At 38.8% G+C, this 27,196-nt stretch overlaps 1 protein-coding gene across 4 annotated transcripts in view; it reads left to right on the forward strand.

Annotated features, from left to right (window-relative positions):
- Positions 1–27,196, forward strand: part of LOC127626585 (probable JmjC domain-containing histone demethylation protein 2C) — a 267,636-nt gene that overhangs the window by 222,198 nt on the left and 18,242 nt on the right. For all 4 annotated transcript variants that reach the window (XM_052102476.1, XM_052102477.1, XM_052102478.1 and 1 more), the window contains 9 exons: positions 1,046–1,218; positions 7,374–9,517; positions 10,910–11,111; positions 13,088–13,302; positions 14,143–14,295; positions 19,471–19,560; positions 19,706–19,833; positions 22,260–22,473; positions 24,970–25,169. In XM_052102476.1, coding sequence (XP_051958436.1) covers positions 1,046–1,218; positions 7,374–9,517; positions 10,910–11,111; positions 13,088–13,302; positions 14,143–14,295; positions 19,471–19,560; positions 19,706–19,833; positions 22,260–22,473; positions 24,970–25,169 — 3,519 coding nt within the window. The remainder of the gene's footprint in view (positions 1–1,045; positions 1,219–7,373; positions 9,518–10,909; positions 11,112–13,087; positions 13,303–14,142; positions 14,296–19,470; positions 19,561–19,705; positions 19,834–22,259; positions 22,474–24,969; positions 25,170–27,196) is intronic.

Consider the following 27,196-nt stretch of genomic DNA (forward strand, 5'->3'; position numbering starts at 1 on the left):
TGCTTTACCAAGTACTGCATAAAGACACCTCCCAGGTTTGTCGCCAATGATGCCATTGGTTCTTCTCTGTCATGCAGGACCTTTGTAAATACTGAAGTGCTTTGTGATTTGAGAGCTATGGTGTATTTTCATATATTTTTATCTAATTATTATTTTTCTTGAAGACTTGGATTATAAATCAAATGGACTTTAATGTTAATTTTGTACCAAATGATAATTTACACCAATTTTTGTTCATGTTACATGTTATGTTCTGGATTTAAGTCTCAAATATTGCTGGTAGGTTTAATTTTGCAGCTGTGCGAATTGAAAATGCAGAGTGTGTGACTGAGAGCAAGTGACGGCTGTTAGGAGGTCCCTTAGAGGAGGGACAGTCTCTCTCTCTTTGTGTCTCTCTCTCACTTGCTCTCTGTCTTTTTCACTGCTGCCAGAAATTGCTTTGTTTTGAGCTCAGCCCGACAAACAACCTACTCTGCAATACTTAAGCCTAATTTGTGAGTGTGTGTGCACACTGCCTCAGTGTGTGTATGCGCAGCATCATGTCATCTTCAAGCTTTTAGAGATCAGACATTTTCGTGATAATCTGTTTTTAAATGATGCGTGTTGTGAAAAGCGCTGTACAAATAAAAATGACTTGACTTGGCTTAATAAAAGTAGTTGTCTCTACTCTGTTAACATTTTTTACAATTGAAATATTTCCTGTTGAAGACAAATATTTGATAAACCTGTGAGCACCAGATGCATCATCAAACTTTTTTGCCCTTTCTTGGAAGATAAAGACTACATTTTAAATGCCTGTATCTGCTTAAAGTGTGTTTCATTAAGTTTTCTGTCCTGGAAAATTTCTTTAAAGTAATGTTGCTCAATTGGAATCACCTTTTGGAATTTCCATACAAGCATGTGTGAGAGAAATGTGAAAAGTGCACAGAACGAGGCAGTGTGTTGAAGCCCTACTTACAGTTTGTGTGCTCTGACTTGGTGGGTGAGATGTGTGTTGCCTTGAGTGCATTATGACCTTTTGTTTGTGTATGTCTGTTTGTTACAGAATACCCCCAGCCCCTGGCTGCACCAGCCCACCCCTGTAACCTTAGCAGAAACAATAGGGATTTTGAGCCATGTCCCAAGCAGACCTGCAAGTGCAGAGCCTCATCGACCCATCAAGATCAGCTCACACTCCAGTCCACCACTCTCCAAAACCCCTGGAGAACTCCACAAAGAGTGAGTACACATACTTGTGTCTCTCTCTGTCTTTCATTTACACACACATGCTTAATCCATTCCCACAGTCCTGCTGTGCCGGGAACTGCGACAAGCTCTTAAATACTTTGTGACCCAAAGTGGAACAAATGCCATGTGATATGAGCACAGTACACTCATTCAGTGACTGTGCCTATAATTAAACTATTAGTGTAGCCCTCTCAATATCTGCACTGATTTGAACCACCCCGTCATTGTAACAGCGAGTTGACACTTGGCACCACTCACAAGTTCTTAAAAAATTTACAAATCGTTTAATGATATAGGAAATGTACAAATTGTTGAATGATATAGTGGTTTAATTATATAGTGGTAACACTTTACAGTAAGGATCTGTTTGTTAACATAAGTAAATGCATTCGGTATCACAAATTAACAATATTTTAACTGCATTTATTCATTTATTTTTTCTCCCCTTTTCTCACCAATTTGGAATGCCCAATTCTCAATGCACTCTAAGTCCTCATGGTGGCATAGTGACTCGCCTCAGTTGGGGTGGAGGAGGACGAATCTCAGTCGCCACTGTGTTTGAGACGTCAATCCGTGCATCTTATGCACGTGTTACCGCGGAGACATAGTGCATGTGGAGGCTTCACGCTATTCTCCGCAGCATCCACGCACAACTCGCCACGTGCCCCACCAAGAGCGAACCAAATTATAGTGACCACGAGGTGGTTACCCCATGTACCCCTAGCAACCAGGCCAATTTGGTTGCGTAAGTTACCTTGCTGGAGTTACTCAGCATGCCCTGGATTCGAGCCTGCGACTCTAGGGGTAGTAGTCAGTTTCTTTACTCGCTGAGCTAAATGTATTAGGATAGCATGTGGGAATAGAGCTGTTCAGCTTGTAGTCCAAAAACACGGAAAATAATTTGCCATGGGTTTCCTCTGGATTTTCGCATGGGTTTTTATAATGGGGTTTTTGAACTTAAGAGAAAAATAAGGTCTGTGGTAAACATTACTTGAGAATACATTAGGCTGTGCTAAAAAATCTACACAGCAATATATTGCAACATTTATTTTTAACGATATAACACGGTGTGAACTACAAGCTCCGTTCCTGTAGATGTCGCAGTATGGCTAGCTGCCCAGAATTGCTGGGTGACATTTTCGGTAGAGTGAAAAGATGGAAGCAGCATGGCAGACGCAACAGACGCAGCAAAATTACAGCGGCCCCTTCAAAATATAAAGCTGATGTGTGTGGTTGCACTTCGGTTTTAAAAACAATCCTGGGAGCATGGACTTGGATAAAACCAATGCAATATGCAAGCTTTGTCACGCTGCTGTAAAATTTTCAGGTAACACAACCAACTTACGAGCGCACCTTGTCAGACGCCATGGAGATATAACGTTACAACAGCTTCCGAAACCTATCGACCACAGGCAGACTACACTGGATAACACCACTTACAAACTTCTATCTACCTCAGCGTCGTTGGTGCATTTCATTTGTCATGATTTGCGCCCCTATAGTGTCATTGAAAACACCGGCTTCAGGTATATGGTTAACATCATGGAGCCACGCTATGAAATCCTGACTCGCAAACACATTACTGAGGTAGCTGTGCCCAGGATGTATGAAGAGGTGAAACAAGTAGTAAAACCATCTCTTGGCTCAGCAGAAAGAGTGGCCCTTATGTGCGATGGCTGGACATCGAGAGCCACAGAATATTATGTTACGATCACGGCGCACCACATCAATGAGAACTAGGGATGGGCGGATCGATCTTAAAAGTATCGATACTTCTGATACTGATGTTGTATTGAAAATATCGATCCTCATACAAAAATATAGATTCTACATTTTATTTTTTATTTTTTTAACTATATGGGTATTATTATTTGGTTATCACGAAAAATAATCTTAAGCTTCAAAGTGAAATAAAATGGATTAGGCTATATTAGCAAGTACTTGTGCAGGATGGGAACTGTTTCTTCTTCCGCTCATCTTAACATTCATAAATGCTGAAAAACACAAGCAGACAAGTGCTTGTGACGTAACAAGACTCGTTCAAACAAGAGGGATCAGCGCCTTGTAGAGGTAATGATAGAAAATCAGAGAAACAGCTGGTGTGTAATCTAGGGCATATACATACGTCGTATGTTCTCCTATCTGTTTTAGGATTTTGCGTATCCCCACATGACATAACTGATGACACGTGTAGCCGCCAGAACAACGAGCATTTGACCCAGAACTTTTTCAATCTTATAACGCGATGCCGCAGCACCGTTGAGTGAATTGTGTTTTATTATTCTTATTTAAAAAAATACAAAATAATTTATAGAGATTCTCTATAAATGCGAACAGAAATGCACTGTGGAGAACTGGCAAGATCAAGAGTTGATCAACCAATCAGAACGTTCATTTCAGACGCGATTGGATATTTGCAAACCAATCATCAGTTTCAGTAAGGGGCGGGACATTTCCAGCATCTGACACACAAGCATCTCTGGAAAAACTATAATTTGCACTGCATATTTATTTCCCTGCTAAACGTAAATATATGCATATACATTTAAATGTAACTTATGCAATTAAACTTTGTGAAAATACTGCATGTTATTGCACCTCCTGATAATTTTTCTTTTTTTTTTTTTTGCCCTTTACTGCTGTCCTTGGTGCCTTTTTATCGTGATATCAAATAATTTATATTTCTAAGTAGGAAAACAATTTCACTCTACACAGAAAAGCACATGATATTTATTACACAAATAAATAAAAAAAACATACATTTTTATGTAGTCTATATATGGTAATACAAGATAAAGTGTTAACATGAACATTATTACACAATGCTTAACAGTTTATTGCGTATTATGAATTAGTTTATTAGTTAGAATAATAATCAGGTTTTAACCATTTTCATAGTAGCATAATAAAAGGAACAATAATGACACCTATTCAATTTAATACATATTTAACGTGAAGTTACCATTGAACCCATTGATTTACTACAGTAAAATTGTAGTTGTAACCATGGTTAATTGTGTGGTAACTATGGTTTATCTAAATACCATGGTTAAACTATACTGTATTACTGTAGTGAAATGGTTATTTTTTGTACGGGTAAACAAAACAAAAGTCTAATCATTTCCTGTTTAGGCAAAAAAAAAAAATAATAATAATAATAATAATAATAATAATAATAACGACTTGAATAATGACTAAGAATATTATTTTAAATTACCCATTTTATCCAAAGTAATCGGCAAAAAATTTATTTAACAGAAGTATCGATATTGGTATCGATGATATTGGACTTGAAAATATTGGTATCAGATCGAAAAGAAATTAAGTGGTATCGCCCATCCCTAATGAGGACTGGGAACTGATTCCTCATGTTTTGCAGACGAGGGCAATGCATGATAACCATACTGGCAGTAACATCGCCAAGCTGTTGAAAGGAGCATTAGAGGAATGGGACATAAAAAGCAAGGACCCCGCTATAGTTACAGACAATGCATCAAACATGACCAGCGCAGCTAGCTGGTTTGCTACATTTTAAATGTTTCACGCATACCTCGGATTTGGCTACACAGCGCGCACTGCAGCTAAAACCAGTCGCCCAATCACTAGGAAGCGTGAGAAGTATAACCAGCTTTTTCAGACGCAGCCCCACAGCCAGCTGTGTTTTGCGTGAAAAACAAAAGCTGCTAAATCTGCCTCAACACAAATTGCTCAATGACATTGTTACCAGATGGAATAGTGCTCATGACATGCTGCACCGCTTCTTAGAACAGCAGCCAGGCCTCCATGCTGCCCTCCTCTCAGCTGAGGTGAGGAAGACAGAGAAGGAGATCTGCACCCTCAGTGAGTTAGACATATCAGCTGCTGAAGAAATTGTCACTACTATGAAGCCCATGATGGTAGCTACACTTGTCATGTCAGAGGAGACCACTCCAACACCATCAGTTGTGTTTAATTTATCATTGTGATGTATTAAGACTACCCAGATCGTACACAGTAACTTGTATTTTTTCTTTTTTTTTTTTTTACATTTCGTTGAACTGTGCAATATCGCAATATATTGCAATATGTATCGTACCTTGATGTGTATCGTGAAGTCCTTGCCAATACCCACCCCTAGAATACGTGGTTCTACAACATAAAATACATACAGTCATACCTCAAACGTGAATTTTGAAGCAGTATTGAATTACAGACTTTTAAAAAAAAAAATCACATGGCATAATTCACGTTTGAGGCATGACTGTGTGTATTTTATGTTGTAGAACCAGCACGTTTGAATGTAATTTATGTTATAGAACAAACACGTATCGTCAAGTAATGTTTGGCACATACCTTTTTTTTTAACATTAGTTTAAAAAAAAAAAAAAACATTATACAAATCCATTGGAATATCATGAGGGAACCCATGGCAAATTAGATTTCTGTGTTCGCCTATAAATTGTAGTCATGGCTGAACAGCTCTATTCACATTAACCCTCTGGGGTCGGCGAGCGCGCCGGCGCGTCCTGCTGGATTTTTTCGTCATTACAGCAGAAACAACATAAAATACTATGGCTCAGCTAATTATCCCTAATGTGATCACACCCATGGGCAGAGGGCGCTATTCATACGGTAATGTGCAGAGGCGATCAAGGCAAATTTAAACGCCCCTACTGTGCCTTTAAAACATCTAGTTCATTCACTTTTCTGCGCGTTTGAAAGATCGCAAGATACACAGGCGAGGAAACTCCTGGATAGTGATGAAGAGTTACATTTTTATTCAGGACTCCGATGAACGTTTGTATTTTGAAAAGTGACTTACTCGTCCGAATTGTATTCTCGGCTGGACCAAGTCATTTAGTTTTCATTAGTTGACATGCTATTTTATATAAACATGTACATATTTTACTAGTGGGACTGTTTTCAGACTTGCCAGCCAGGATTCAGAGTATTGAAATTTGAAATATGTCCTAATAAGCAAGTTTTAGTTACATTTAAATGCTGTTTCAGCTAAAGCAGGTATTTAAATTGTATGCTGTATGATATAATTGTGTTATGTAATATGATGTAAAAATAATATGAATGTTTAGATTATATTTTATCTAGTGTTTATGCTGCCTCATTATCATCAACAAAGCTTGTGCTTGCAAATATCTGTTCGGTTTAAATGAGTACAATGCACTTTAAATATGCCCATATTAGAAAATAAGCATATTATAATGATTTTTGAAGGATCATGTGACACTGAAGATTGCAGTAATGATGCTGAAAATTCAGCTTTGATCACAAATTGCATTTTACAATATATTCAATTAGAAAACTGTTCACAATATCAGTATTTTTACTGTATTTTGGATCAAATAAATGCAGTCTTGGTGAGCAGAAGAGACTTCTTTTAAATGTAGTGTAGGTCTAAAATTAAGTCTTTATGTAAAGAAAATGTATAGTCATATTACTTCTTTTAACTTAAAACTTGATTTTGATCATTAAGTCTTTCTGTCACATTCCTCAGTGGGAGGGGTCAGGTCTGAAATACATTCATATTCATAATAGTTCACGCCTCCTCGAATATGACCGTTCAACACTAAAAGTGTCTTACAAAAGTTAAATTACAATATTGTTTTGTATGAATGAGTGATCAGGATGGTTTTCACATCATTTTGTAGCAAAAACTCTATGCTACAAGATCCAGTTATATGATGTGTTATATGGCCTTATTTCAATGACTTAAAATTTTAGTTTTTTCAAAAACCACGCACAAACTTTATTTTCTCAAAAATACAAACATGTACACACATGTTGCTCACATATTATTGTATCCCAGTTTGTGTTGAATACAGTGTTATCGGACTTTAGCCATTATTATGTGTTTAAGCAACTGAAAAAAGCCCAAATGTCAAGGCATGTCAAAACTTCTCCAGGGCCCAAAACACCCTCAGACACCAGAGGGTTAACTAAGATTAATAAGTGCTGTAAAAGTAGTGTTTATTGTTTGTTCATGTTAACTATTGTTGTTAACTAATGTTAACCAGTACAACCATATAACTGATAAAGATTTTGAATGAGAGATCTGCCATCTAAGAAAGCTGATGCATTTTTTATTATTATTGGATTTATTTGATCAAGTTAACAGTGAACTTTTCTAACTGTGGTTACTGTTTTCTCAGAGAACGGGAGAAGAATATGTTTGCGGATTCAATGCGTAGCCTGGCCTCTGCCCACCTAAAGCAAGAGCCAGACCGCAGCCGGACACCCACTAGCAAAGAGCTGCACCGTCTCTACATGGAGTCCCCCCACAACAAGCAGCAATCACCACGCATGCCTCAGGAGGGGCCTGACCGCACCAGCAAATACAAGGAAGAGAACTGGTGCATCCTTCAGGAGAGCATCGAGGTGGCCCCCTACACCGCCAAGATCCGCACAGGAGAGTCCTACTCCCGCATTTCCTCCCAGCCCAAAATCCATGAGAAAGAGGTGGAGCACTCTGTAGCTGATCTGTACAAGTACAAACACTCAGTGTCTCAGTCCCTCCCCCAAACTAACTACTTCACCACACTGTCTAATAGTGTTGTGAATGAGCCGCCTCGACTCTATCCATCCAAAGATCTAAATTCATACTTCGACAAGGCACCTTCAGCCTCCACCCCCTTGTCTTTGGGCTCGTACAGTTCCAGTCACACCAAGTCCTTGTCCAAGCCTCCCCCTCTCATTAAGCACCAGCCAGAAGGAGAGGGACTGGTGGGAAAAATCACAGAGCAACTCAGTCAACAAGTGACCATGCACACGCTTAGTAACTCAGTGGTGATGGTCAGTGACCACTTCAGCTCGGCCATCTCTCCCTCCAGTCAGCCCAAGGGCATGCCAGCCCTGCGTAGAGCGCCCGTCTTTCATCCACCCACCCAGCAGGCGATTGCACACAAAGAGGGAGCTTACGGTCGCCTCTCCCCACCTACACTCACCCCCATCCAGCCTGTTAGCTCAGCAGGGAAGGTGTCCGAGCAGCAGAAGCCGCCTACCCTGCTCCCAGAGCTCAGAGATGAGAAGAGCAGAGCCGAGCTGGGCTCGGCCGAAGCCTGGCGAATCGGTAGTGAAGCAAAGAGCCATGAGAAAATGGCTTGGCATTCAGAGAATAGCCAAGGGAAGCCACAGGCAGCCATGGCATCTGTTATTGTCCGCCCTTCTTCTTGTAAGTACGATGGCTCGCCAGGTACCAAGATGACCTCCAAAGAGCCGCTCGGTGGCAGATTGTTTGCCGGCCAGACTCAGGCAGAATGCTTGAAGATTGCGGAGAGCAGGGAATCTGGAAGAATCATCCTACCAAACACAAATTTGGAGGATCCTAGTGATCAGTACAAGAAAAACTTGATAAGAGTGTCACAAGGTAGCATTCCCAGCATGGTGGTGGCTGTGACCAATTCCGTGTGCAGCACTATGACTAATGACAGCACTGCTGCTGTCAGCGGAGCGTTTAGCACGCAGAGCCAAGGGGGAGCAGAACATGCATTCTCCATCTCTGGCATCAGCAGTAGTAGTAAGCCAGAGAGCTCTGCTTCCAAAAGACAGACTCCAACTGTTGTTGATTCACTGGAGGGTGGCTCGAGAACCACCTCGCCCAGTGCGTTGCCTCAGGCCAGCTCTGCTGGCACTATGCAGGGTTACTCAAGAAACCTTTTCTACCTGAAAAAGGCCAAGGCAGCTCTGGCTGCAGCGCAGTCACGTGGCTCCAGCAGCGCATCAGAGAGTGAGAGCAGTAGTGTCAGATCCTCTCAGGACTCACCCACCATCGGGCAGGACAATGTCATGCCCAGCAACCCTACCAGCAAAGGCAGCCCATTACCCAATGGACAGCCAGCACAGGTGTGCCAGCCTAACTACCACAAGCTCAAGAAAGCCTGGCTCACGCGACATTCAGAGGAGGACAGAAACACAAACAAACCCGAAAAAGGGACGAATGCCATTTCTGAGCTAATTAAACCATGCACCGTCAACCTGATCGCTCCTGCATCTAATGATGTGGACATGTGCAAGGAAAGCAAAGGACAAGAGGACAAGCTTTCCCAGGAGGACAGGAAAACACGCCGTGGCCTCAAGCGTACGTACGAATCCGGCTCGGAGAGTGGTGATGACTCAGACTCTAGCGAGAGCAGACTGGAACAAAGGACTAAACGGCAACCCAAGCCCACTTACAAAAAGAAGCAAAATGACATGCAGAAACGGAAGGGAGACAATGAGAAGGATGAGGACGATGTGAAGCCAAATGGTATTTTCCGGAGTGCCAAGGAAAAAACCAAACTTAAGCTGGCCAGTTCCAGTAAGTGCACCATAATCTACTTTGCAGTTTGAACTTGCATATTTAGAACACTACAATCTCGCTTTTAATACAGAAGGTTAATTTACATCTATGACAATCATGATATTAGATAAAGCCAGCATGAACTCAAAATTGACCCTATTTAATTTGTTAATACACATGGCTGGTCTAATTGTTAATGATTCATCAATGCACATTATTCAAAAGAAAGACATTTCTTCTTAATTTTTTATTAAAATGGAATAACTTGCTCCAACTCTGAAACAACTTCTTATTAGCAGAATATTACTGATGTTGGAAATGCAGCCAACATCTTTCTAATAATTTAATGGCAGTTAATGTTAAAGGTTAGGGCAATAATAGCAAATAAAAATATATTTGAAAAAGTAGTGATTCCATTAAGATAATCTTGTGGGTAAACTTGACCTACAGCCTCCATGTCCCTGTCAAAAAGCGTCCTCAAATGTGGGTGCTGATGGTATTTCAGAAGGGGAGTAGGCTTTCACAATCCACTGAAAACTCACATTCAGGTCTGACTCACTTTTCACGATCCTGTCTGCTGCCAATGGATTAAATCAAGTCCTACGAGAACATTGAATGTTATGTTTCATGATGAAATGCACCACATTATGGAAGAAAATATATTTTGAATGCTGTTTCATATTGACTAACTTTGGGGTTATTGGAAGGTTTGCAGTGTGCTAGAAAGAAAGGGAGGTGTATTTAATGAACATCTGGAAGCCAGCTGTGCATAAGGCTCCTAGATGCTCACATTCATCTGGAAAACACCACACAAGAGCACTTAAAAAAATTGAATGTTTTACTAGTCTTTTCGGATGATTGCTGTGTAGCAAAATTGAGCCTCTTTGTAATTGAATTGCCTTTTGGAAGATATAGTTCACTGTAACATCTCACTTATTAATCAGCCATTTTGATATTTGGCCATTTTGAGATGATCAGCATTGGCTGATAACTGCACCTCCTTGACAAATTAACCAAAGTCCCAAAATCTACTGACCTTGTTAATGGGTAATGCACCTTTTTGTTTTTCAAAATTGTAGGTTAATTCTAAGAAAATAGTGTGTAAAATAAGTGTTTATTTAAATGCTATAGTTGTCAGATCATGTTGCCAATTGCAGATACATATTTCCCTTTCATAACTAAAGTTTAATTTGCATGTCTTTGAATTACAGTATTTCTGTACTAAAAATATTTTGTTTAATGTACTTTGTTGTGCCTTGTTGACAAATTTTAGGCTGGCATTCTTATGTTTGTCTTTTCAATTGCAACGATTAATTTGCTTATGTGCCTAACGCTTAATAAATGCATTATATTATTAATGGATAAGTATTTTTAGTCACAAATCTATGGCATGTTATCGTGTATTTTTAGATGGCATTCCCCGATCAGTGCTGAAGGACTGGAGGAAGGTGAAGAAGCTCAAGCAGACGGGCGAGTCCTTCCTTCAGGACGACTCATGCTCAGAAATCGGCCCCAACCTGCAGAAGTGCAGAGAGTGCCGCTCCATCCGCACTAAGAAAGGAGAGGAGCCTGCCCACTCACCCGTCTTCTGCCGCTTCTACCACTTCCGCCGGTAAGTGTGACTGAAGTGTCGAGCCACATGTCATGTTTATATTGCACTGATTATACCAGGGGTTGGCGGGGTAATCACTGGCTTGTGACATCAAGAGAGGGGAACTTGAATTGATTTATATAGAGTCCCTCACATCTGCATGGCAATCTACCTCTTGATGTAATCATTCCTCATAATCATGCAGGGTGATTATGAAATTAATGGGAAGCTAGCCACTATTAAACTGTGACAAGATTGTGCTAGTCAGCGGAAGAGCACAGTGCGCTCAAACAATTTGCGCATCACGAGCCGCTGATACAGAGGCACAGATAAATTCAGGCAGCGCAGGAAAATGCATCTGCTTTGCGTTGGTTGTGTTGAACGGTTGAATGGATGACATCCTTCATTTTCTTATTGTACTTAATGCTTTTTACTTTCAGAACAACACTCAATGTAGACAAAAAGATACATATTACAATGTTTGAGATTTCCAACCCAGCACACACGCTACAAGGGCTGGGCAATATGACAATATTTATAATGTGGCTACGATATAAAGTGTCCATCGATAGAGATTTTGCTATATCGTGTATATCATGATATGTAAATATACATGTGCCATCTGTTTATCTATCAGTGGGCAGGGCTTCACGTGAGTCTGAGAGAATTGAAGAGTTTGAATTTGCGATTTGTGCTCCAGAGTTAGAAGGCAGAGTATTTACCATGTGTCATTTGCCAAAATGAAGGGTTTTTAAAGTTAACATCACCCTTACTAAAATTCTGTTCTAATGATGTTTGATATTAGAAACAATCCATCAATATTTGCCTTCAGATATTCATATTTTCTCTATAGAGATGATTTAAAACATTAAGAGCATATGGGTGTTTTCACACCTAATTTGTTTGAGCACTCCAGACGGTCTGTGTACAACCAAAATTATCTCAGACCCCCTGAAAGGTCCCACAAACTAACTGTACTCTGACTCAGATACCCCGTGATATGCTAAGAAGCAGTGTTAAGGCCTTGTTGAACGTTTGCCCCAGCCTGTTAAAGTTTAAGAATCTGTGATGCATTATTTATTTGAGATTGGGTGGGTTTGTTGTGGTATGGACATTTTATTATTTTCAGGTATGAAAAAAGATCTTAAAATGTTAAATATGACTTTAACTCTGCAGGAACCTTGTAACATGGCTGACTTAATGCCTAATCAGTAAATGGCTTATCCGACTGCGTTTTTTTTAATGGACCTTTTTTAGAACTTGATCTCAGAACAGTTTGAAAAGAACCTTATTTTCATCCTTCCTCCATATACAGCCTTCGAATGCAGCATTTTCTATTTCCGGGAAACTTGTAGCTATTTGTGTTTAAAAAGTCTCATTGTAACATATTTGTTTAGGTACATATAAAATATGATATCTTCTGGCAGGATGGCGCTTAATGAATTTGCATAATAAAAAATGCTTTAATGAAAATTTGTGTCCTTAATACATTTTTATCTACTCTATTAACCATTTTATTAAAGAAATAAATCAGTTAAAAGAGTAGAGTTTCATTTACATATCAGCTTTAGCATTTTAAGGTCTTGATAGAGGAAGTTTTTGGGTCAAGTCTGTAAGCACAATGAGAATGTTGAGAGGTTTTTAGTAGTCAGGCTCAAGACATAGATTCTAACAATTTTTTTAATGTATGAAAATATTTATCATTGCTAGGTGCCTTGTTGGTTGTCATTAAGTGCAAAAAGATCTGCTTCTTACTGATTCCAAAACTATTTTTCCTTCCATTTAATATCATCATCATCGTCATCAGAGCCATCTTAGGCTCTCTGCAGGACCAGGTTGATGTCATCACATTAAATTTACTCAGTGTTTACTTCTCATGCTGTTTTTCTACCTTGTCTTGTGTCAACAGTTTTCCCCTCTCTCTCTCATTATGTTGTTACAAATCAGGATCGCTCTTAGAGAGGGAAATGTTAATTACACATTCTCTCTCTCTCCAGCCTCTCTTACAGTAAGAACGGAGTGATCCGGATTGATGGCTTCTCCTCTCCTGATCAGTATGATGAAGAGGCTCACAGTCTTTGGGCTTCAGATGGATATGAAGAAAACAATCTGGATTTGGAGACCTCCAAATACATCCTCAGCTACATCGGTGACAAATTTTGTCAGCTGGTTATGACTGAGAACACAGCAGCTACATGGATAAAGAAAGATGGTGCGTTAGTATGATAAATCCTGAAAACAACCTAAACAGCCAATCCATGTACATCATATTCTCTTCACCCTTATATTTTACCCTGACACAATTTAGACATAGAATATTAAAGGGGTTTTCTGGGTTTAATACAAGTTAAGCTCAATCGATAGCATTTGTGGCATAATCTAAATTACACTGAGGCATTTACGAATGGGGCCGATTGCATTACACTTACATTAATTCCTCAGTTAAAACTCATGGATTATTTGACCTGTAAGTTAAGTCACCATTTTCACAGTAATTTTAGGGTTTTAGTTTGTTGACATTACAATGCATAGCAACAAAGTTATAGCCAGTTTTACAACTGTACACAGAAAAGGATGGTAAGCAATTTATCACACTAAAATCATTTTAACACGCATATTGTTTATGTCTTATGACTATACTTTTGAAACAGTGAGTATTTTAACGTTTACAGCTTACTAAAACAATAAACCAAGAGAGGCCATGCATCTGTAATTTTTATGTGGTAAAAACACATGTAGGTTTATTGTTTTTTTTATACATCAGACTGACCTTACATTCTGAGGCGATTATATAAATAATGTTCATCAGCCTAACGTAGCAACTTGCCACAATAATATAGATGCAGCCAATGTGCAGTCACAGTTGTGCACATATTGACTATTTTTGGAAGTTCAACAATGGCTTAAAACATGGATCATCCAGTCATATTCCATAGTTAGAACAATACGGTTATAATTTTGAAAAATGGAAATCTAAATTAATTTGTCATAAATGAACTCTTAAAAGCAAGAATGTCCATTTCAACCAACTCCTGTTTGGTTTGATCTGCAGCCACGATTGCCTGGAAGAGAGCGGTGCGCGGCGTGAGAGAGAGCTGCGACGCATGTGAAGCCACATTGTTTAACATTCACTGGGTCTGCCAAAAATGTGGATTTGTGGTGTGTTTGGACTGTTACAAGGCCAAGGAGAGGAAGAGCACAAAAGGTCAGTTGTCATTTTCATATTCACCTTTGAACATTGACTGGGCTTGTACACTCCTGCTTGCTGTGTTAGCTCTGGAACATGAGCAACAGGGTCAGAAATTAACCAGGGCTTGGGGCAGAAATGCTTATGTACACATATACAGCTCTGGGAAAAAATAAGAGACCACTGCAAAATTACCAGTTTCTCTAAGTTTACTATTTATAGGTATGTCTTTGAGTAAAATTAACATGTTTGTTTTATTATTTTAAGTACTGGCAACATTTCTCCCAAATTCCAAATAAAAATATTGTCATTTAGAGCATTTATTTGAAGAAAATGACAATTGGTCAATTACAAAAAAAAGTGTTGTACCACTGATTATTTAAACAACACAATAATAATGTTTTAACGCCATGGAAATCTAGGCCCGTGGACGGGCCCTTAAATGTACAAAATAAAAGTATGCGATAAAACAGCTGTGTGTTACATTGGTACACATGCCACATATCTTTGGAAAGCTACATTTCTTGATTTTCTATTGATATAAACCATTTTAAGATACAATCACAACAGCAAGTACAATCTATATCTTTGTCAGACCACCAAATAAACAACCAATAACAAAATTTAGGCAACTCACCTATGATGCCTCATAGTTGTACACTGAGCCATAACTTCCCGACAAAAACGGTGTTGTTTCATTGTCAAATGTCCAAATGATCAAATCAAGTAAAATGTTTAGTCCAAATCACAGTATTACATCAATAAATATCCACAGACTCTTGTTGCATCATTTCAAAGCACCTGGCAGCTGTGCCTAATCTTTCACATATTACCGGTAATAACTTCAGTTCAGATGTAAACATTTCCTATATCCGGTATCAAAATGGAAGCACGCACTCTGACCTTTCGATTGACACCTCATTTGACCCAATAGGAGCTTCCATGTCCTGTCCACAGCCTTCAATACCCAACCACCATCTGTGTCGAGTGTAAGGGCATACCCACTTTCCTTTGTTTACTGATCAAACCAATTACATTGAAGAGTGGAAATGACTGACGCATCGTATAGCCAATGAAATTCTGAAAACAGTGATATGCGGCTTTAGTGGAACGATTAGAGGACGGCTCTGTTGTGTGTGTGCGCAAAGTTTCCTCGAGTTTACCCACTGCTGTGCGCCTCACGCGTAAATGCATGCAGAGCTGCTTTGGAACTGTTTACACATTTGGCGATTTAAATATGGTGAAACGGACGCTGAAAAACAGGATTTTCACCCCAGGATGTGATATAAGAAGGCATTCATTGTCAAAATTCTGAGTTTGGAGATGAAATTTCTGAAAACAATACAGATGATTCAGAGGCAGATGGAGAGATGAGACATGGCTCTGGACAAGTAAGTGTTTTCTTGTGTTTATAACATATATTACTGTATATTCCGCATAAATAAGCTTTAGTTTGAATAATGAATACACGCTTTGTAATTACCCTTTGTCGTGTGTTTCCTCAGTGAGTGTTTGAACCGTTTGTGCGTGTTTTTAGTTCATTGTTTGTTTCAGATCTATTGACATGCTATATAGATGTTTTGTATATTTACTGTAAATATATATATATATATATATATATATATATATATATATAATGTAAATAAATCAATAAATATAAGTTGAAAATAAGAATATATGTTGTGTTTGAGAGTCTATTTGTTACAATGCGGGAGGTGGGGGAGGTGTAGGGCCATCTATTTGTTACAATGCTGAATTCATGGGGGAGGTGTAGGCCCATCTCTTTGTTCCATAGTACATTGGCAAAGTATACAGTATTTACAGTAAATATACATACAATAATAAATTTTTACACACTCGAAAAGAAAAACTATATATATATATATATATATATATATATATATAAAATACAGAAAAGATGGAAAAGTTGTGTCTAGCTTTGTAAATTACATTTATTTATTATCCCCAACTCAGCAAGCGGCCACATAAAGTGGAGCAGCAGGACAGCACCTCATCAAGAGAGGAGGGCTTTCAGAGAGACCCTTGCTGAGGAGCATGGCAGAGTTGGGGTCTCAATCCACAGCCAGACCCGTATCTCCTGCTCCACGAAGAGCACATCACAGGCCGTTGCACATCACCAAATCTTGCACCGCTGGTCGTCTGAAGTGCAGGCAGTGTCATGCAAAGACACCAGTGAAGTACTCTCCTGTGTTGTGCCTATGTGCTTTGTACACAAATGTGACTGCTACAATGACTGGCATGTTGCTAGAAACATGTACAATTTTATAATGGTTTGTAAATACTTTATGTAAAAATTAATGTAAATAGTTTGTTGTGTATTTTTTATATAAACAAATTGTCCACCATAGCACTAGTTTTGACTCTTTTATATGCACAACATTTAGTTTCAAGAAGGGAAAAGGCACTCTAATGTGTTTATGCATCAGTTACTCTGTGTCAGCAAAACTAATAGTGGATCTGGATATGGAATATGATAGCTCTAAGTGTCATCTTTCATTAGAGCCCAAAATTATGACTGTACGTTGAAGCGTTCAAAAGTTGCAGCCTTTTTGTCCTAGGTTTCCAAAGTGTCCTTTTGGAGTATCCAAAAGGCACTTTTGTAAAACGCCTGGGTGTACCCTTAGAAAAACATGTGTAAAATATTCATTTTTTTATGATATTGTTATAACATTTGAACCTGGACTAGGTAAGGATTCATGCTGTGATCCCATTGTGTTCTCGAGCTAATAGCTACAAGTTATAGTCATCTGCAGGCATCTGTATGCAAAAAAAATTTCAGGCGGAAAAAAAAAATTCTATTTCATTGTGTTCAAACTTCTATTACTCAAAACCAGTAGCACTTACAGTAATTCTGACTGCTGGAGAAAAAACTTCAGAGTATCCCCTTTCAAATGTGACCAAAACCATGCATGTACTCCAAACGGTTCAAGAACAGCTTTAAATTTACTTTGGGTATGCCTTGATTAGGCGTTTTAGGCTAATTTTACAGGATTGGGAAGAGGTTAACTTAGGAAGAGTCCAGAAATCAGTATTTGTTGGAATAACCCTGATTTTCAATCACAGCTTTCATGCGTCTTGGCATGCTCTCGGCCAGTCTTTCACATTGCTGTTGGGTGAATTTATGCCACTCCTGGCACAAAATTCAAGCAGCTTGGCTTTGTTTGATGGCTTGTGGCCATCCATCTTCTTCATGATCACATTCCAGAGGTGTTTAATGTAATGTGGCTCAGGTGTGGCGATTGGGCTGGCCATGACGGTGTGGTCCTCCGGTGGTCCTCCAACCACACCTTGATTGACCTGGCTGTGTGGAATGGAGCTGGAAAAAACAATTCTCAGATTTAGGGAACATTTCCGGAATCTCCATGCACAACTTACCATTCACCCCATCGAGAGCGAGAACCACTATATCGTGATCACAAGAAGGGTAACCCATGTGACTCTACCCTCCCTAGCAACCGGGCCAATTTGGTTGCTTAGGAGTAAGGATGGGTGAATCCACTTATTTTGTTTTCGATCTGATACCAATAAAGTCCAATATTGTTGATACCGATACTTCTATTATATTGATTTTTAATTTTTTGTGGGTTCTTGGGATAAAATGGGTAATTTAAAATATTATTTTTGTTTCCTTATACATAATTTTTTGAGCACCAGGCCTTTATTCAGAACCCTTCTATTAAGGGGAGCCTACAAGGTTAGCTTAGCAATGTATAATGCGGCGGTCCCTTATGGGCGGTAAACATGCATTTTTTTTTAATGGATGTCTATGGAGGACATTCTTTAGTGTGCTAAATAAACTGCCTTTGTGAGAAAACAGCTCATCGCTTAATGACTTGACTGCCTGTCTACTAATCTTCAACATGTTTTACACTGAACAATACAGTTTACTACAAAACAATTGCAGTTTTATTAGAGAAAACACAAACAACTTTGCGACTGGTAGGCATCAGTTTATGGATCTCCCCATTCAGTTGTATGGTATCTGCAAACTGTGCCTTACTGTCATAATGCAGAAGTAGACTGTTGCACTCTCTCCTATGGTAAAAGCACAGAGGTTGTTATCTTTAAAAAAGAAGAACTCTGCTTTATGGTTGGAGATACAAAGAAGGAATATGCCACGTACAACTTTGAATAGTAGCAGCATCAGATTCCGCAAGGTACTCATGCCCATCCCTAATATGAAGATAAAAAAGCAGGGTTTCCACTTGATGTGCCGATATCTGATAATTTAGAATTTAACTGCCAATATCAGTATTTTAATGGTTCTGATTTATTATGCTACATTTGTTTAAATCACTGTTAAGTAATTACACAGCATCTAAAGAAATTGAAATAACTTTTTCTCTTATGTTTCTCCATGTTTTCAGTGTTTCAAAGTAAATAAACCACTATTTAAAAAATAAATAAAACACTGAAACAAAAGCTCTATGTTTTTAACCATTGGCCAAACTCCGATTGCAAAGATAATTGTTTTTATTAGCCCATACATTGGTGTGTCAGTCCCCACATCGTAGAAAACCTATAAATAACAGGTAATGTATAAAGTATGATTTCCATGCATGGGAAAGTCATGGAATTAAAAAAAAAAAAGAATTTGTGTGAAAAATCACTATAAAATGATTAATATGTAGAAAACACAGGTGACTGAATGAGTCATGGAAATATCTTGTAAATGCATTGGTCAAAAGGAGGGAACCCTGAAAAAGTTAATTTGCAACAATGCTTTGCAGATGCATGTGCCAGTGGCATCACAGTCTAGTGTCCTAAAGGTGGGTTCTCTTTCATTGATGGGGCCTGTGTGTGTGTGTGTGTGTGTGTGTGTGTGTGTGTGTGCATGCTGTAGGATTTTGCAGTCATTCTTGGACTGTGTGGCTCGGCTGTCTCAGGGGCTTGAGGCATAGTTCTGTCCTCATTAAAGTCTCCCTTTCCCTGTCTTCAGCTAGTTATGTCATCCCCAGTATTCTGCCTCGGCATTAAATGAAACTCTGGCTCTGAGGTGTCATTTTTGCTGAATCATGCCTGTGTATCCTATCCCACAAGGCTCACAGCTCCATTTTTACTTTGAAGTATAAACACCACGTTTCCTCTGCAGGAAAAAATGGCAGAAACCACGGCATTCACATTTAAATGCTGTGTCTCTCTGTGAGTAATGTGCCTTTCATTTTTCCACAGACAAAGAGCTGTACACCTGGTTGAAGTGTGTAAAAGGACAGCCACATGATCACAAGCACCTGATGCCAACACAGATCATTCCAGGAACTGGTATGGAAAGAGACGCTTCCACTCCATCATGATGCCAGATTTCATCTTGCTTTTAGTTATGCCTTTGGAAGGAGTTAAAAAAAAAGAACAAGAACACAGAGAAGTACTTCATATTCAGTTTTCTGATGTTTTGTGTGTGTTTTAGTTCTGACAGACTTGGTGAACGCTATGCACATGCTCAGGGAGAAGTACGCCATTAAATCACACTGCTCGTGTACTGGGAAACAGAACATGATACTCAACAAACTGCCGTCCACCAATGGCATCTCTCAGGTGTGTGTGTGTGTGTGTGTGTGTGTGTGTGTGTGTGTGTGTGTGTGTGTGTGTGTGTGCGTTTTTGTGATATACCAGGACAATTTTGTAAGTTATAAACTGGTAATCACAAGGTTATTATGCTATAAATGTGCTTTATGAGGACATAGACTAGTGTCCCCATATTTCAAATCGTTTAAAAATCATACTAAACAATGTTTTATTGAAAATGTAAAAATGCAGAAAGTTTCCTGTGATGATTAGGGTTAGGGGTTATGTTAGGTTTAGGGGATAGAATCTATAGTTTGCACGGTATAAAAATCATTATGTCTATGGAAAGTCCTCATAAGGATAGGAAAACAAACATGGGTGTGTGTGTGTGTGTGTGTGTGTGTGTGTGTGTGTGTGTGTGTGTGTGTGTGTGTGTGTGTGTTTGAAAACAGAACATCTTTATTATCCATTGGCAAGGCTGATGGTAGATTTGACCTGAAATGCAAAACTGTTGCAAAATTATTAATACAATGTCAAATTCAGTCATCAGAAATGACTGTGATTGTTCCATCCTAACCATGACTGAGAAAATTAACAAACACCTTCAATTTGCTGCATCAGCCGAGGCCTGTACAATTAATTACACCTGAATTTAAGAGGTGTATTATTAAGACCCATTGTACAGTGTATCCGGAAAGTATTCACAGCGCTTCACTTTTTCCACATTTTGTTATGTTTCAGCCTTATTCCAAAATGGATTGAATTCATTATTTTCCTAAAAATTCTACAAACAATACCCCATAATGACAACGTGAAAGAAGTTTTATTGAAATCTTTGCAAATTTATTAAAAATGAAAACCGAAAGAATCACATGTACAAGTATTCACAGCCTTTGCCATGACACTCAAAATTGAACTCAGTTAAATCATGTTTCCACTAATCATCCTTGAGATGTGTCTACAACTTGATTGGAGTCCACCTGCGGTAAATTCAGTTGATTGGACATGATTTGGAAAGGAACACACCTGTCTATATAAGGTCCCACAGTTAACAGTGCTTGTCAAAGCACAAACCAAGCCTTGAAGTCCAAGGAATTGTCTGTAAACCTCTGAGACAGGATTGAAGAAAAATGTCTCCAGCATTGAAGGTCCCAATGAGCACAGTGGCCTCCATCATATGTAAATGGAAGACGTTTGGAACCACCAGGACTCTTCTTAGAGCTGGCCCCCCTGCCAAACTGAGCGATTGGGGGAGAAGCACCTTAGTCAGAGAGGTTAACAAAAACCTGGTGGTCACTCTGACAGAGCTCCAGCGTTTCTCTGTGGAGAGAGGAGAACCTTCCAGAAGGACAACCATCTCTGCAGAACTCCACCAAACAGGCCTGTATGGTAGAGCGGCCAGACGGAAGCCACTCCTCAGTAAAAGACACCTGACAGCCCGCCTGGAGTTTGCCAAAAGGCACCTTAAGGACTCTCAGACCACAAGAAAATTCTCTGGTCTGATGAAACAAAGATTGAACAAAGATTGGGCTGAATGGCAAGCATCATGTCTGTAGGAAACCAGGCACCGCTCATCAACCGGCCAATACCATCCCTAAAGTGAAGCATGGTGGTGGCAGCATCATGCTGTGGGGATGTTTTTCAGTGGCAGAAACTGGGAGACTAGTCAGGACCGAGGGAAAGATGAATGTAGCAATGTACAGAGACATCCTTGATGAAAATGTGCTCCAGAGCGCTCTGGACCTCAGACTGGGGCGAAGGTTCATCTTCCAACAGGACAACAACCCTAAGCACACAGCCAAGATAACAAAGGAGTGGCTACGGGACAACTCTGTGAATGTCCTTGAGTGGCCCAGCCAGATCCCAGACTTGAACCCAATTGAACATCTCTGGAGAGATCTGAAAATGGCTGTGCACCGACACTCCCCATCCAACCTGATGGAGCTTGAGAGGTCCTGCAAAGAAGATTGGGAGAAACTGGCCAAAAATAGGTGTGCCAAGCTTGTAGCATCATACTCAAGACTTTAAGCTGTAATTGGGGCCAAAGGTGCTTCAACAATGTATTGAGCAAAGGCTGTGAATACATGTGATTTTTTTTTTTTGTTTGTTTTATATTTTTAATACATTTGCAAAGATTTCAAACAAACTTCTTTCAGGTTGTCATTATGGGGTATTGTTTGTAGAATTTTGAGGAAAATAATGAATTTAATCAATTTTGGAATAAAGCTGTAACATAAGAAAATGTGGAAAAAGTGAAGCACTGTGAATACTTTCGGATGCAATGTACTTCACCAATTAAAGTGCTTTTTTTCACATTCTGTTTTGCTTTGTAATGTTGAATTCAGTCCTGCTCAATAAACCTCTGAATGTTTATTCCTCTGTGCATGTTCCTCAGACTGTAGTCCATCTCCTCAAAGCGCTGTGCTGTGTCTGACACACTCTCTCTGTTTTCACAGGTTTTACAGAACATGCTCAATCACAGCAACAAGATCTCTCCGTGTAAGCTTGAGAGCGGCCAGCAGAACTCCTCATTAAAGGTGGAGGCCAACGGAGGGAGCAGTCCTGCCAGCAACACCAGCAATGATAGCAAGTTCACCCCGCCTGAGTCCCAGTCGCCACTGCACTTCCTTGCCGATCTTGCCGAGCAGAAGTCCCGTGAGGAAAAGAAGGGTGGGTACCGAATGATAGTGCTTAAACAATCCAACCTCAGGCAATGAAAATATAATTCATGAAAACTAAATGAAAACATTTTCATTAACTGTAATAAAAACTGAAACTAGTATCATTGGAAAAACTTTAAACTAAAATCAATTTTCATGACTTCAAAACTAACTTAACTAAAATATATATTTTTTTTTAAATATAATATAAAATTTATATCATTTTAGTTTCATTTTTTTATTCACCGTGTATTATAAAATCTTAATTACATGAAAATATAGTGATAACTGTGGATTCTGCAGTTCAGAGAAATCAACAGTAAGGTTATCTATCGATAAAACAAAAAGTTTACACCTGATATCTATGGCTTGATTATTCTGACAGAGTTGAGACTCCTTTCATCAGGCTCTTATTGATTTAAGTTCAGTCATCTCTTGGAATTTCTGAAGGCAAACCAAACCATTTAGATTTTCTCACACTCAAAAAAAAAAAATGTAAGTCTATTTTTAGGATTTACGCATTTCAATTTCATCAAATTCAATTGTGTAATATATTTTTTATTAATATTTAAAATATTTAAATTTTTTATTTTATTTTGTTAAAGATTACTCAATTCAATTTTATGGAAATTTGTTATGAAATTGAAATGCGTAAATCTTAAAACTTTTTAAAGTGTACAATCAGAGAGCAGAAGAGAACAGATGTTACACAGAAAGAAAGTTTCTAGCTTTGTCCACAATTTACAAAGGTCCAAGATTGAAATACCTTGATTCTATTTTACATTTCCCCTTGTGAAAATCTTACAAAGTTTTTTTTATATTTTTAACAGTGGTGTCTTTCTGTAACAAGACCATGGTGACCACATGGAGGCATGGATCTTCACTACCATGATTTCTATAAACAAAAATAATGGCATTTTTATTATTTTTATTTTTTTATGAAAAACTGTACCCTAAACATAAAAAATACAAAATATAAACATTTAGAAACTTCCAAGGTTGTAACAAAAATGTATTATATTCCCTCACTCTTCCAATGTAGCCTACTATACATTAATTTAGTAGAGCTGTAGAAGTGATAATATCAACTAAAGTACTATAATTGATACAGTTAGTAAACTTATAGAGGTTTGCACCTGAGAATTCTTTGCCGATTTAAAAAATGTTCTGTGCTTCTCACTGTTTTTTTCAGCACTGTTTTGATTCAGGGCTCGAGAGCGGTCTGCAAATAAAATCGCAGCTGCTCTGCGCTCGTGCTGGTCTGTCGATTGAGCCGTGCTGATAATTGGTCCGGGTAGTAGATAGCTAATGTTTGTTCCATTTTTGATGTACGGAAGTTGTCATTTGTCATTTGATGTTACTTAACAGAAAATCGCAGTGCATAAACAGAGACTGAGAGGGAGAAAGTTAACCAAATCTGTAGTTGCTCCAATGCAACCTATAACAAAATTAAATCACACTAACTAAATTTAAAACTAAACTAAACCAACTATAAAAGGACAAATATAAGATAAAGTAGAAATAAATTGTATTTTTAAATAGGCTAAACTAAAATAACCCTGACTTGAAGCATGGTTGAAGCAATAGCAGACAGGGGTGTGCCATCTGACCCTGTGTTTTTCCTTTCTCTGCGAGCATGAGCATGCTTGACAGGCAGCCAGCATTCCACAATCCTCATATTTAGTGGTATACATTACAGGCCTTTTTAGTCCTGAGATCCCACAGTCTAAAGAGCCCACCTAACCACATGTTTATCTAGTTCTTCAGCTGGTCTCACATGCCGAACAGGCTGCTCTCTCCAAATGAACTGCATTTAAAAGACCATCAACCCTGTGGTCTTTGGCATACATTCAGTTTGTTGCCCAGTGTAACATATAGAAGTTTCTTCATTTAGCCAGTAGTGCTTTAATTGCACTTTGTGAGAAGTATACATTTGTGGTGTTTCACGTCACTTTTTTCATAGCACTTTTTTTTTCACCATTCACACAATTTCATATTGTAAGATGCTTTAAAACAACAAAATAAAATTTGGCCCTTTTTACTCTCAGTAAATGTTTAATTTTTGATTCCATTAATAATTCAGTAGATAAATGTTTTTTTGGGCTTACTCTGAGTTTGTGTATGAGATGGTGTTGTGCTGGGAGCTGGAAGTTTGCTGGATTTCATCTGTAAGGTAACGTTATCTAGTGTTGCTTTTGAATAGTGGAAGAGAAGCTTTTACTGTCTGAGGCAAGGCTTTCGAGTGCGCATAAACGTCTCATCCTTTGGATTTTCCAGGCAAAAGCGACCCGCTCCCTTCGCATGCAAATCGGTCTACAGGCTTTAATAGGCAAACTAGGAAGTCTGGGATGGGCAAATTTTTAAGTTGCGTTACAAGCCATTCACACATTGGCAAAATAATTGTGAATATTTCATGAAAATTGTTACATATTGCACCTTTAAACAATGTGAAAGATATTGACACCTAAGGTTTAAACAGCTGTATGCCTGTGCTTCTCTCCTGCAGAGAACAAAGAGTCTGTTGCAGGGACGATAAAGGAGGAGAAGGACCAGTCAGATGCTTTAGAGTCTCTGCACAGTAAAGCGTCATCCCTGGAGCAGGGTTCCACCCTCCGAGACCTCCTCACCACCACTGCCGGCAAACTGCGCCTGGGCTCCACAGATGCTGGCATCGCATTCGCTCCTGTCTACTCTACTGCCTCTCAGGTCAGAGAGTAAACCAATACCTACAGATTAAACCTTTTTTGGCCATTTCAAGCATTAAAAACAATGATTGACTGATGAGTTTCTAGAGAAAGCCGTTTAATTTTTGGCCTAATATTAACCTTAAGACATGCTATGTCCTATTGTTACTGTGGCAACTCAAAAACAAACACAAAGACAATGTTAAGCTTCATTTAATGAACCAAATAGCTTTCAACTGTGTTTGATATAATGGCAAGTGATTATCTAATACTAACTTATCAATTTAGCATAATTACTCAAGGATAAGCTGTTGGAGTGATGGCTGTTGGATATGGGGCCTGTATAGATTTGATCATAAATGACTTTTTTCCAAATATTGATGGTGCTGTTTTTTTTACATCAGTAATGTCCTGACTATACTTTGGGATCAGTTGAATGCCACTTTGGTGAAATAAAGTACTAATTTCTTTCCGAAACAGCTAAATCTTTACATTATTCCAAACATTAGGCCCCCAGTGTATACAAGTATACAGAGACTAATATACAGAGATTGCAGCATGTACTCTATATTGTACAGTGGCCCCAAAATGTTTTGACACTTAAGCCACACGAATGTCATTGCATTAGAAAAAGTGTCAAACCAAGTGACACTTATGTATAATAAAGATAGCACAAGCACACTTTTTAGTGTTCTGTTAGGTTTAAAATGAAGACAAAGTATTTGGACACGTACTTGTTTTTTTATATTTTGCTGTCTAAAGCAATGACATTTTTTGTAGCTACTTTATACAGTATGTTACGATTCTTCTCAAAGATCGCAACAAAGATCGCAAACGCCACACAATCACTGCATAAACCATAAGATTTATTTACATAAAGTAATTAACATGTAGTGTCAAAGAATCAGTATAAATGTTAGTTAGTGTGTCAGCATGTATTTGTACGTGGCAAGCTCAAATGATGTCAGTTCAACCAAACATAACCAAAACATAATCAAAAAGTCTAAATCAAAAGATCGTCATCCGGGAAGTACATCACATCAACTCTCCGAGCGATTGTGCTCTTCCGTGTCCCATATGACCTGTGAGCTCTCTGGAAGTTCCCAGAGCTACAGCAACACCCATGGGCCATCGACCTCTCCTCTCTGTTTGACCCAGTGTCTTTTAAAACACCATAATCTGGTTCAGGTGTAAAGCCACGCCCCCAGCAATCAGCCTATAACTCAGGGACAAAACACACGAGCACTCACTGCACAAACACTCATTGAACCGTCACACACCCCCTTTAAAAGATCCGATATCTAATAAGGATCCTCAGAACTTCTCAAAAACAAAAATCTGAAAAATAAAATAAACAAATCATACTTTCCTTTCAAAACATTCTTTATGAAGTCCGATTCCCGTGTTACCAGTGTTTTCCCACAGTCACCTCTAATCTCCTAGATTACTCAATTTATTTCCGCAATCTGGATCCTGAAAGCATATTAAGGTAACAAACAGAGCGCACAGAAAAATAGTAACGACTGTTAAAACACCTACAGTACACCATTCAATCTACTCAGGAACACGAGATAACGCATCTGCCACTACGTTCTCAGTTCCCTTGATGTGTTTTACAGTTAAACTGTAAGGCTGCAAAAGAGAATCCAGCGCATTAACCGCTGACTCGGAGACTGTAAAGAGTGTAAAAACGTTAAAGGGTTATGATCAGAATAAACCTCCACAGGTAATCCGCCCCCACGTACACATCAAAATGCTGAAGAGCCCAAATTAAGGATAATGCTTCCTTCTCTATTACAGAATAGTTCCTTTGGTAAGTATTAAACTTACGAGAAAAAAACTTACAGGATGGTCAAGTCCACTCTCACCAGTCTGTAATAGGACGGCTCCAGCACCAATCTGGCTTGCATCTACTTGTATCTTAAATGGCTTATCCAGCCTAGGGGCAGCTAAAACAGGAGCAACAGTTAATAACATTTTAACATGTTCAAACGCCTTCTGACAATTTGTACTCCAAACAAAATTAACAGCACCCTTAAGGAGATCAGT

The sequence above is a fragment of the Xyrauchen texanus genome, chromosome 33, assembly GCF_025860055.1.
Source record: "Xyrauchen texanus isolate HMW12.3.18 chromosome 33, RBS_HiC_50CHRs, whole genome shotgun sequence".
NCBI lineage: Eukaryota > Metazoa > Chordata > Actinopteri > Cypriniformes > Catostomidae > Xyrauchen > Xyrauchen texanus.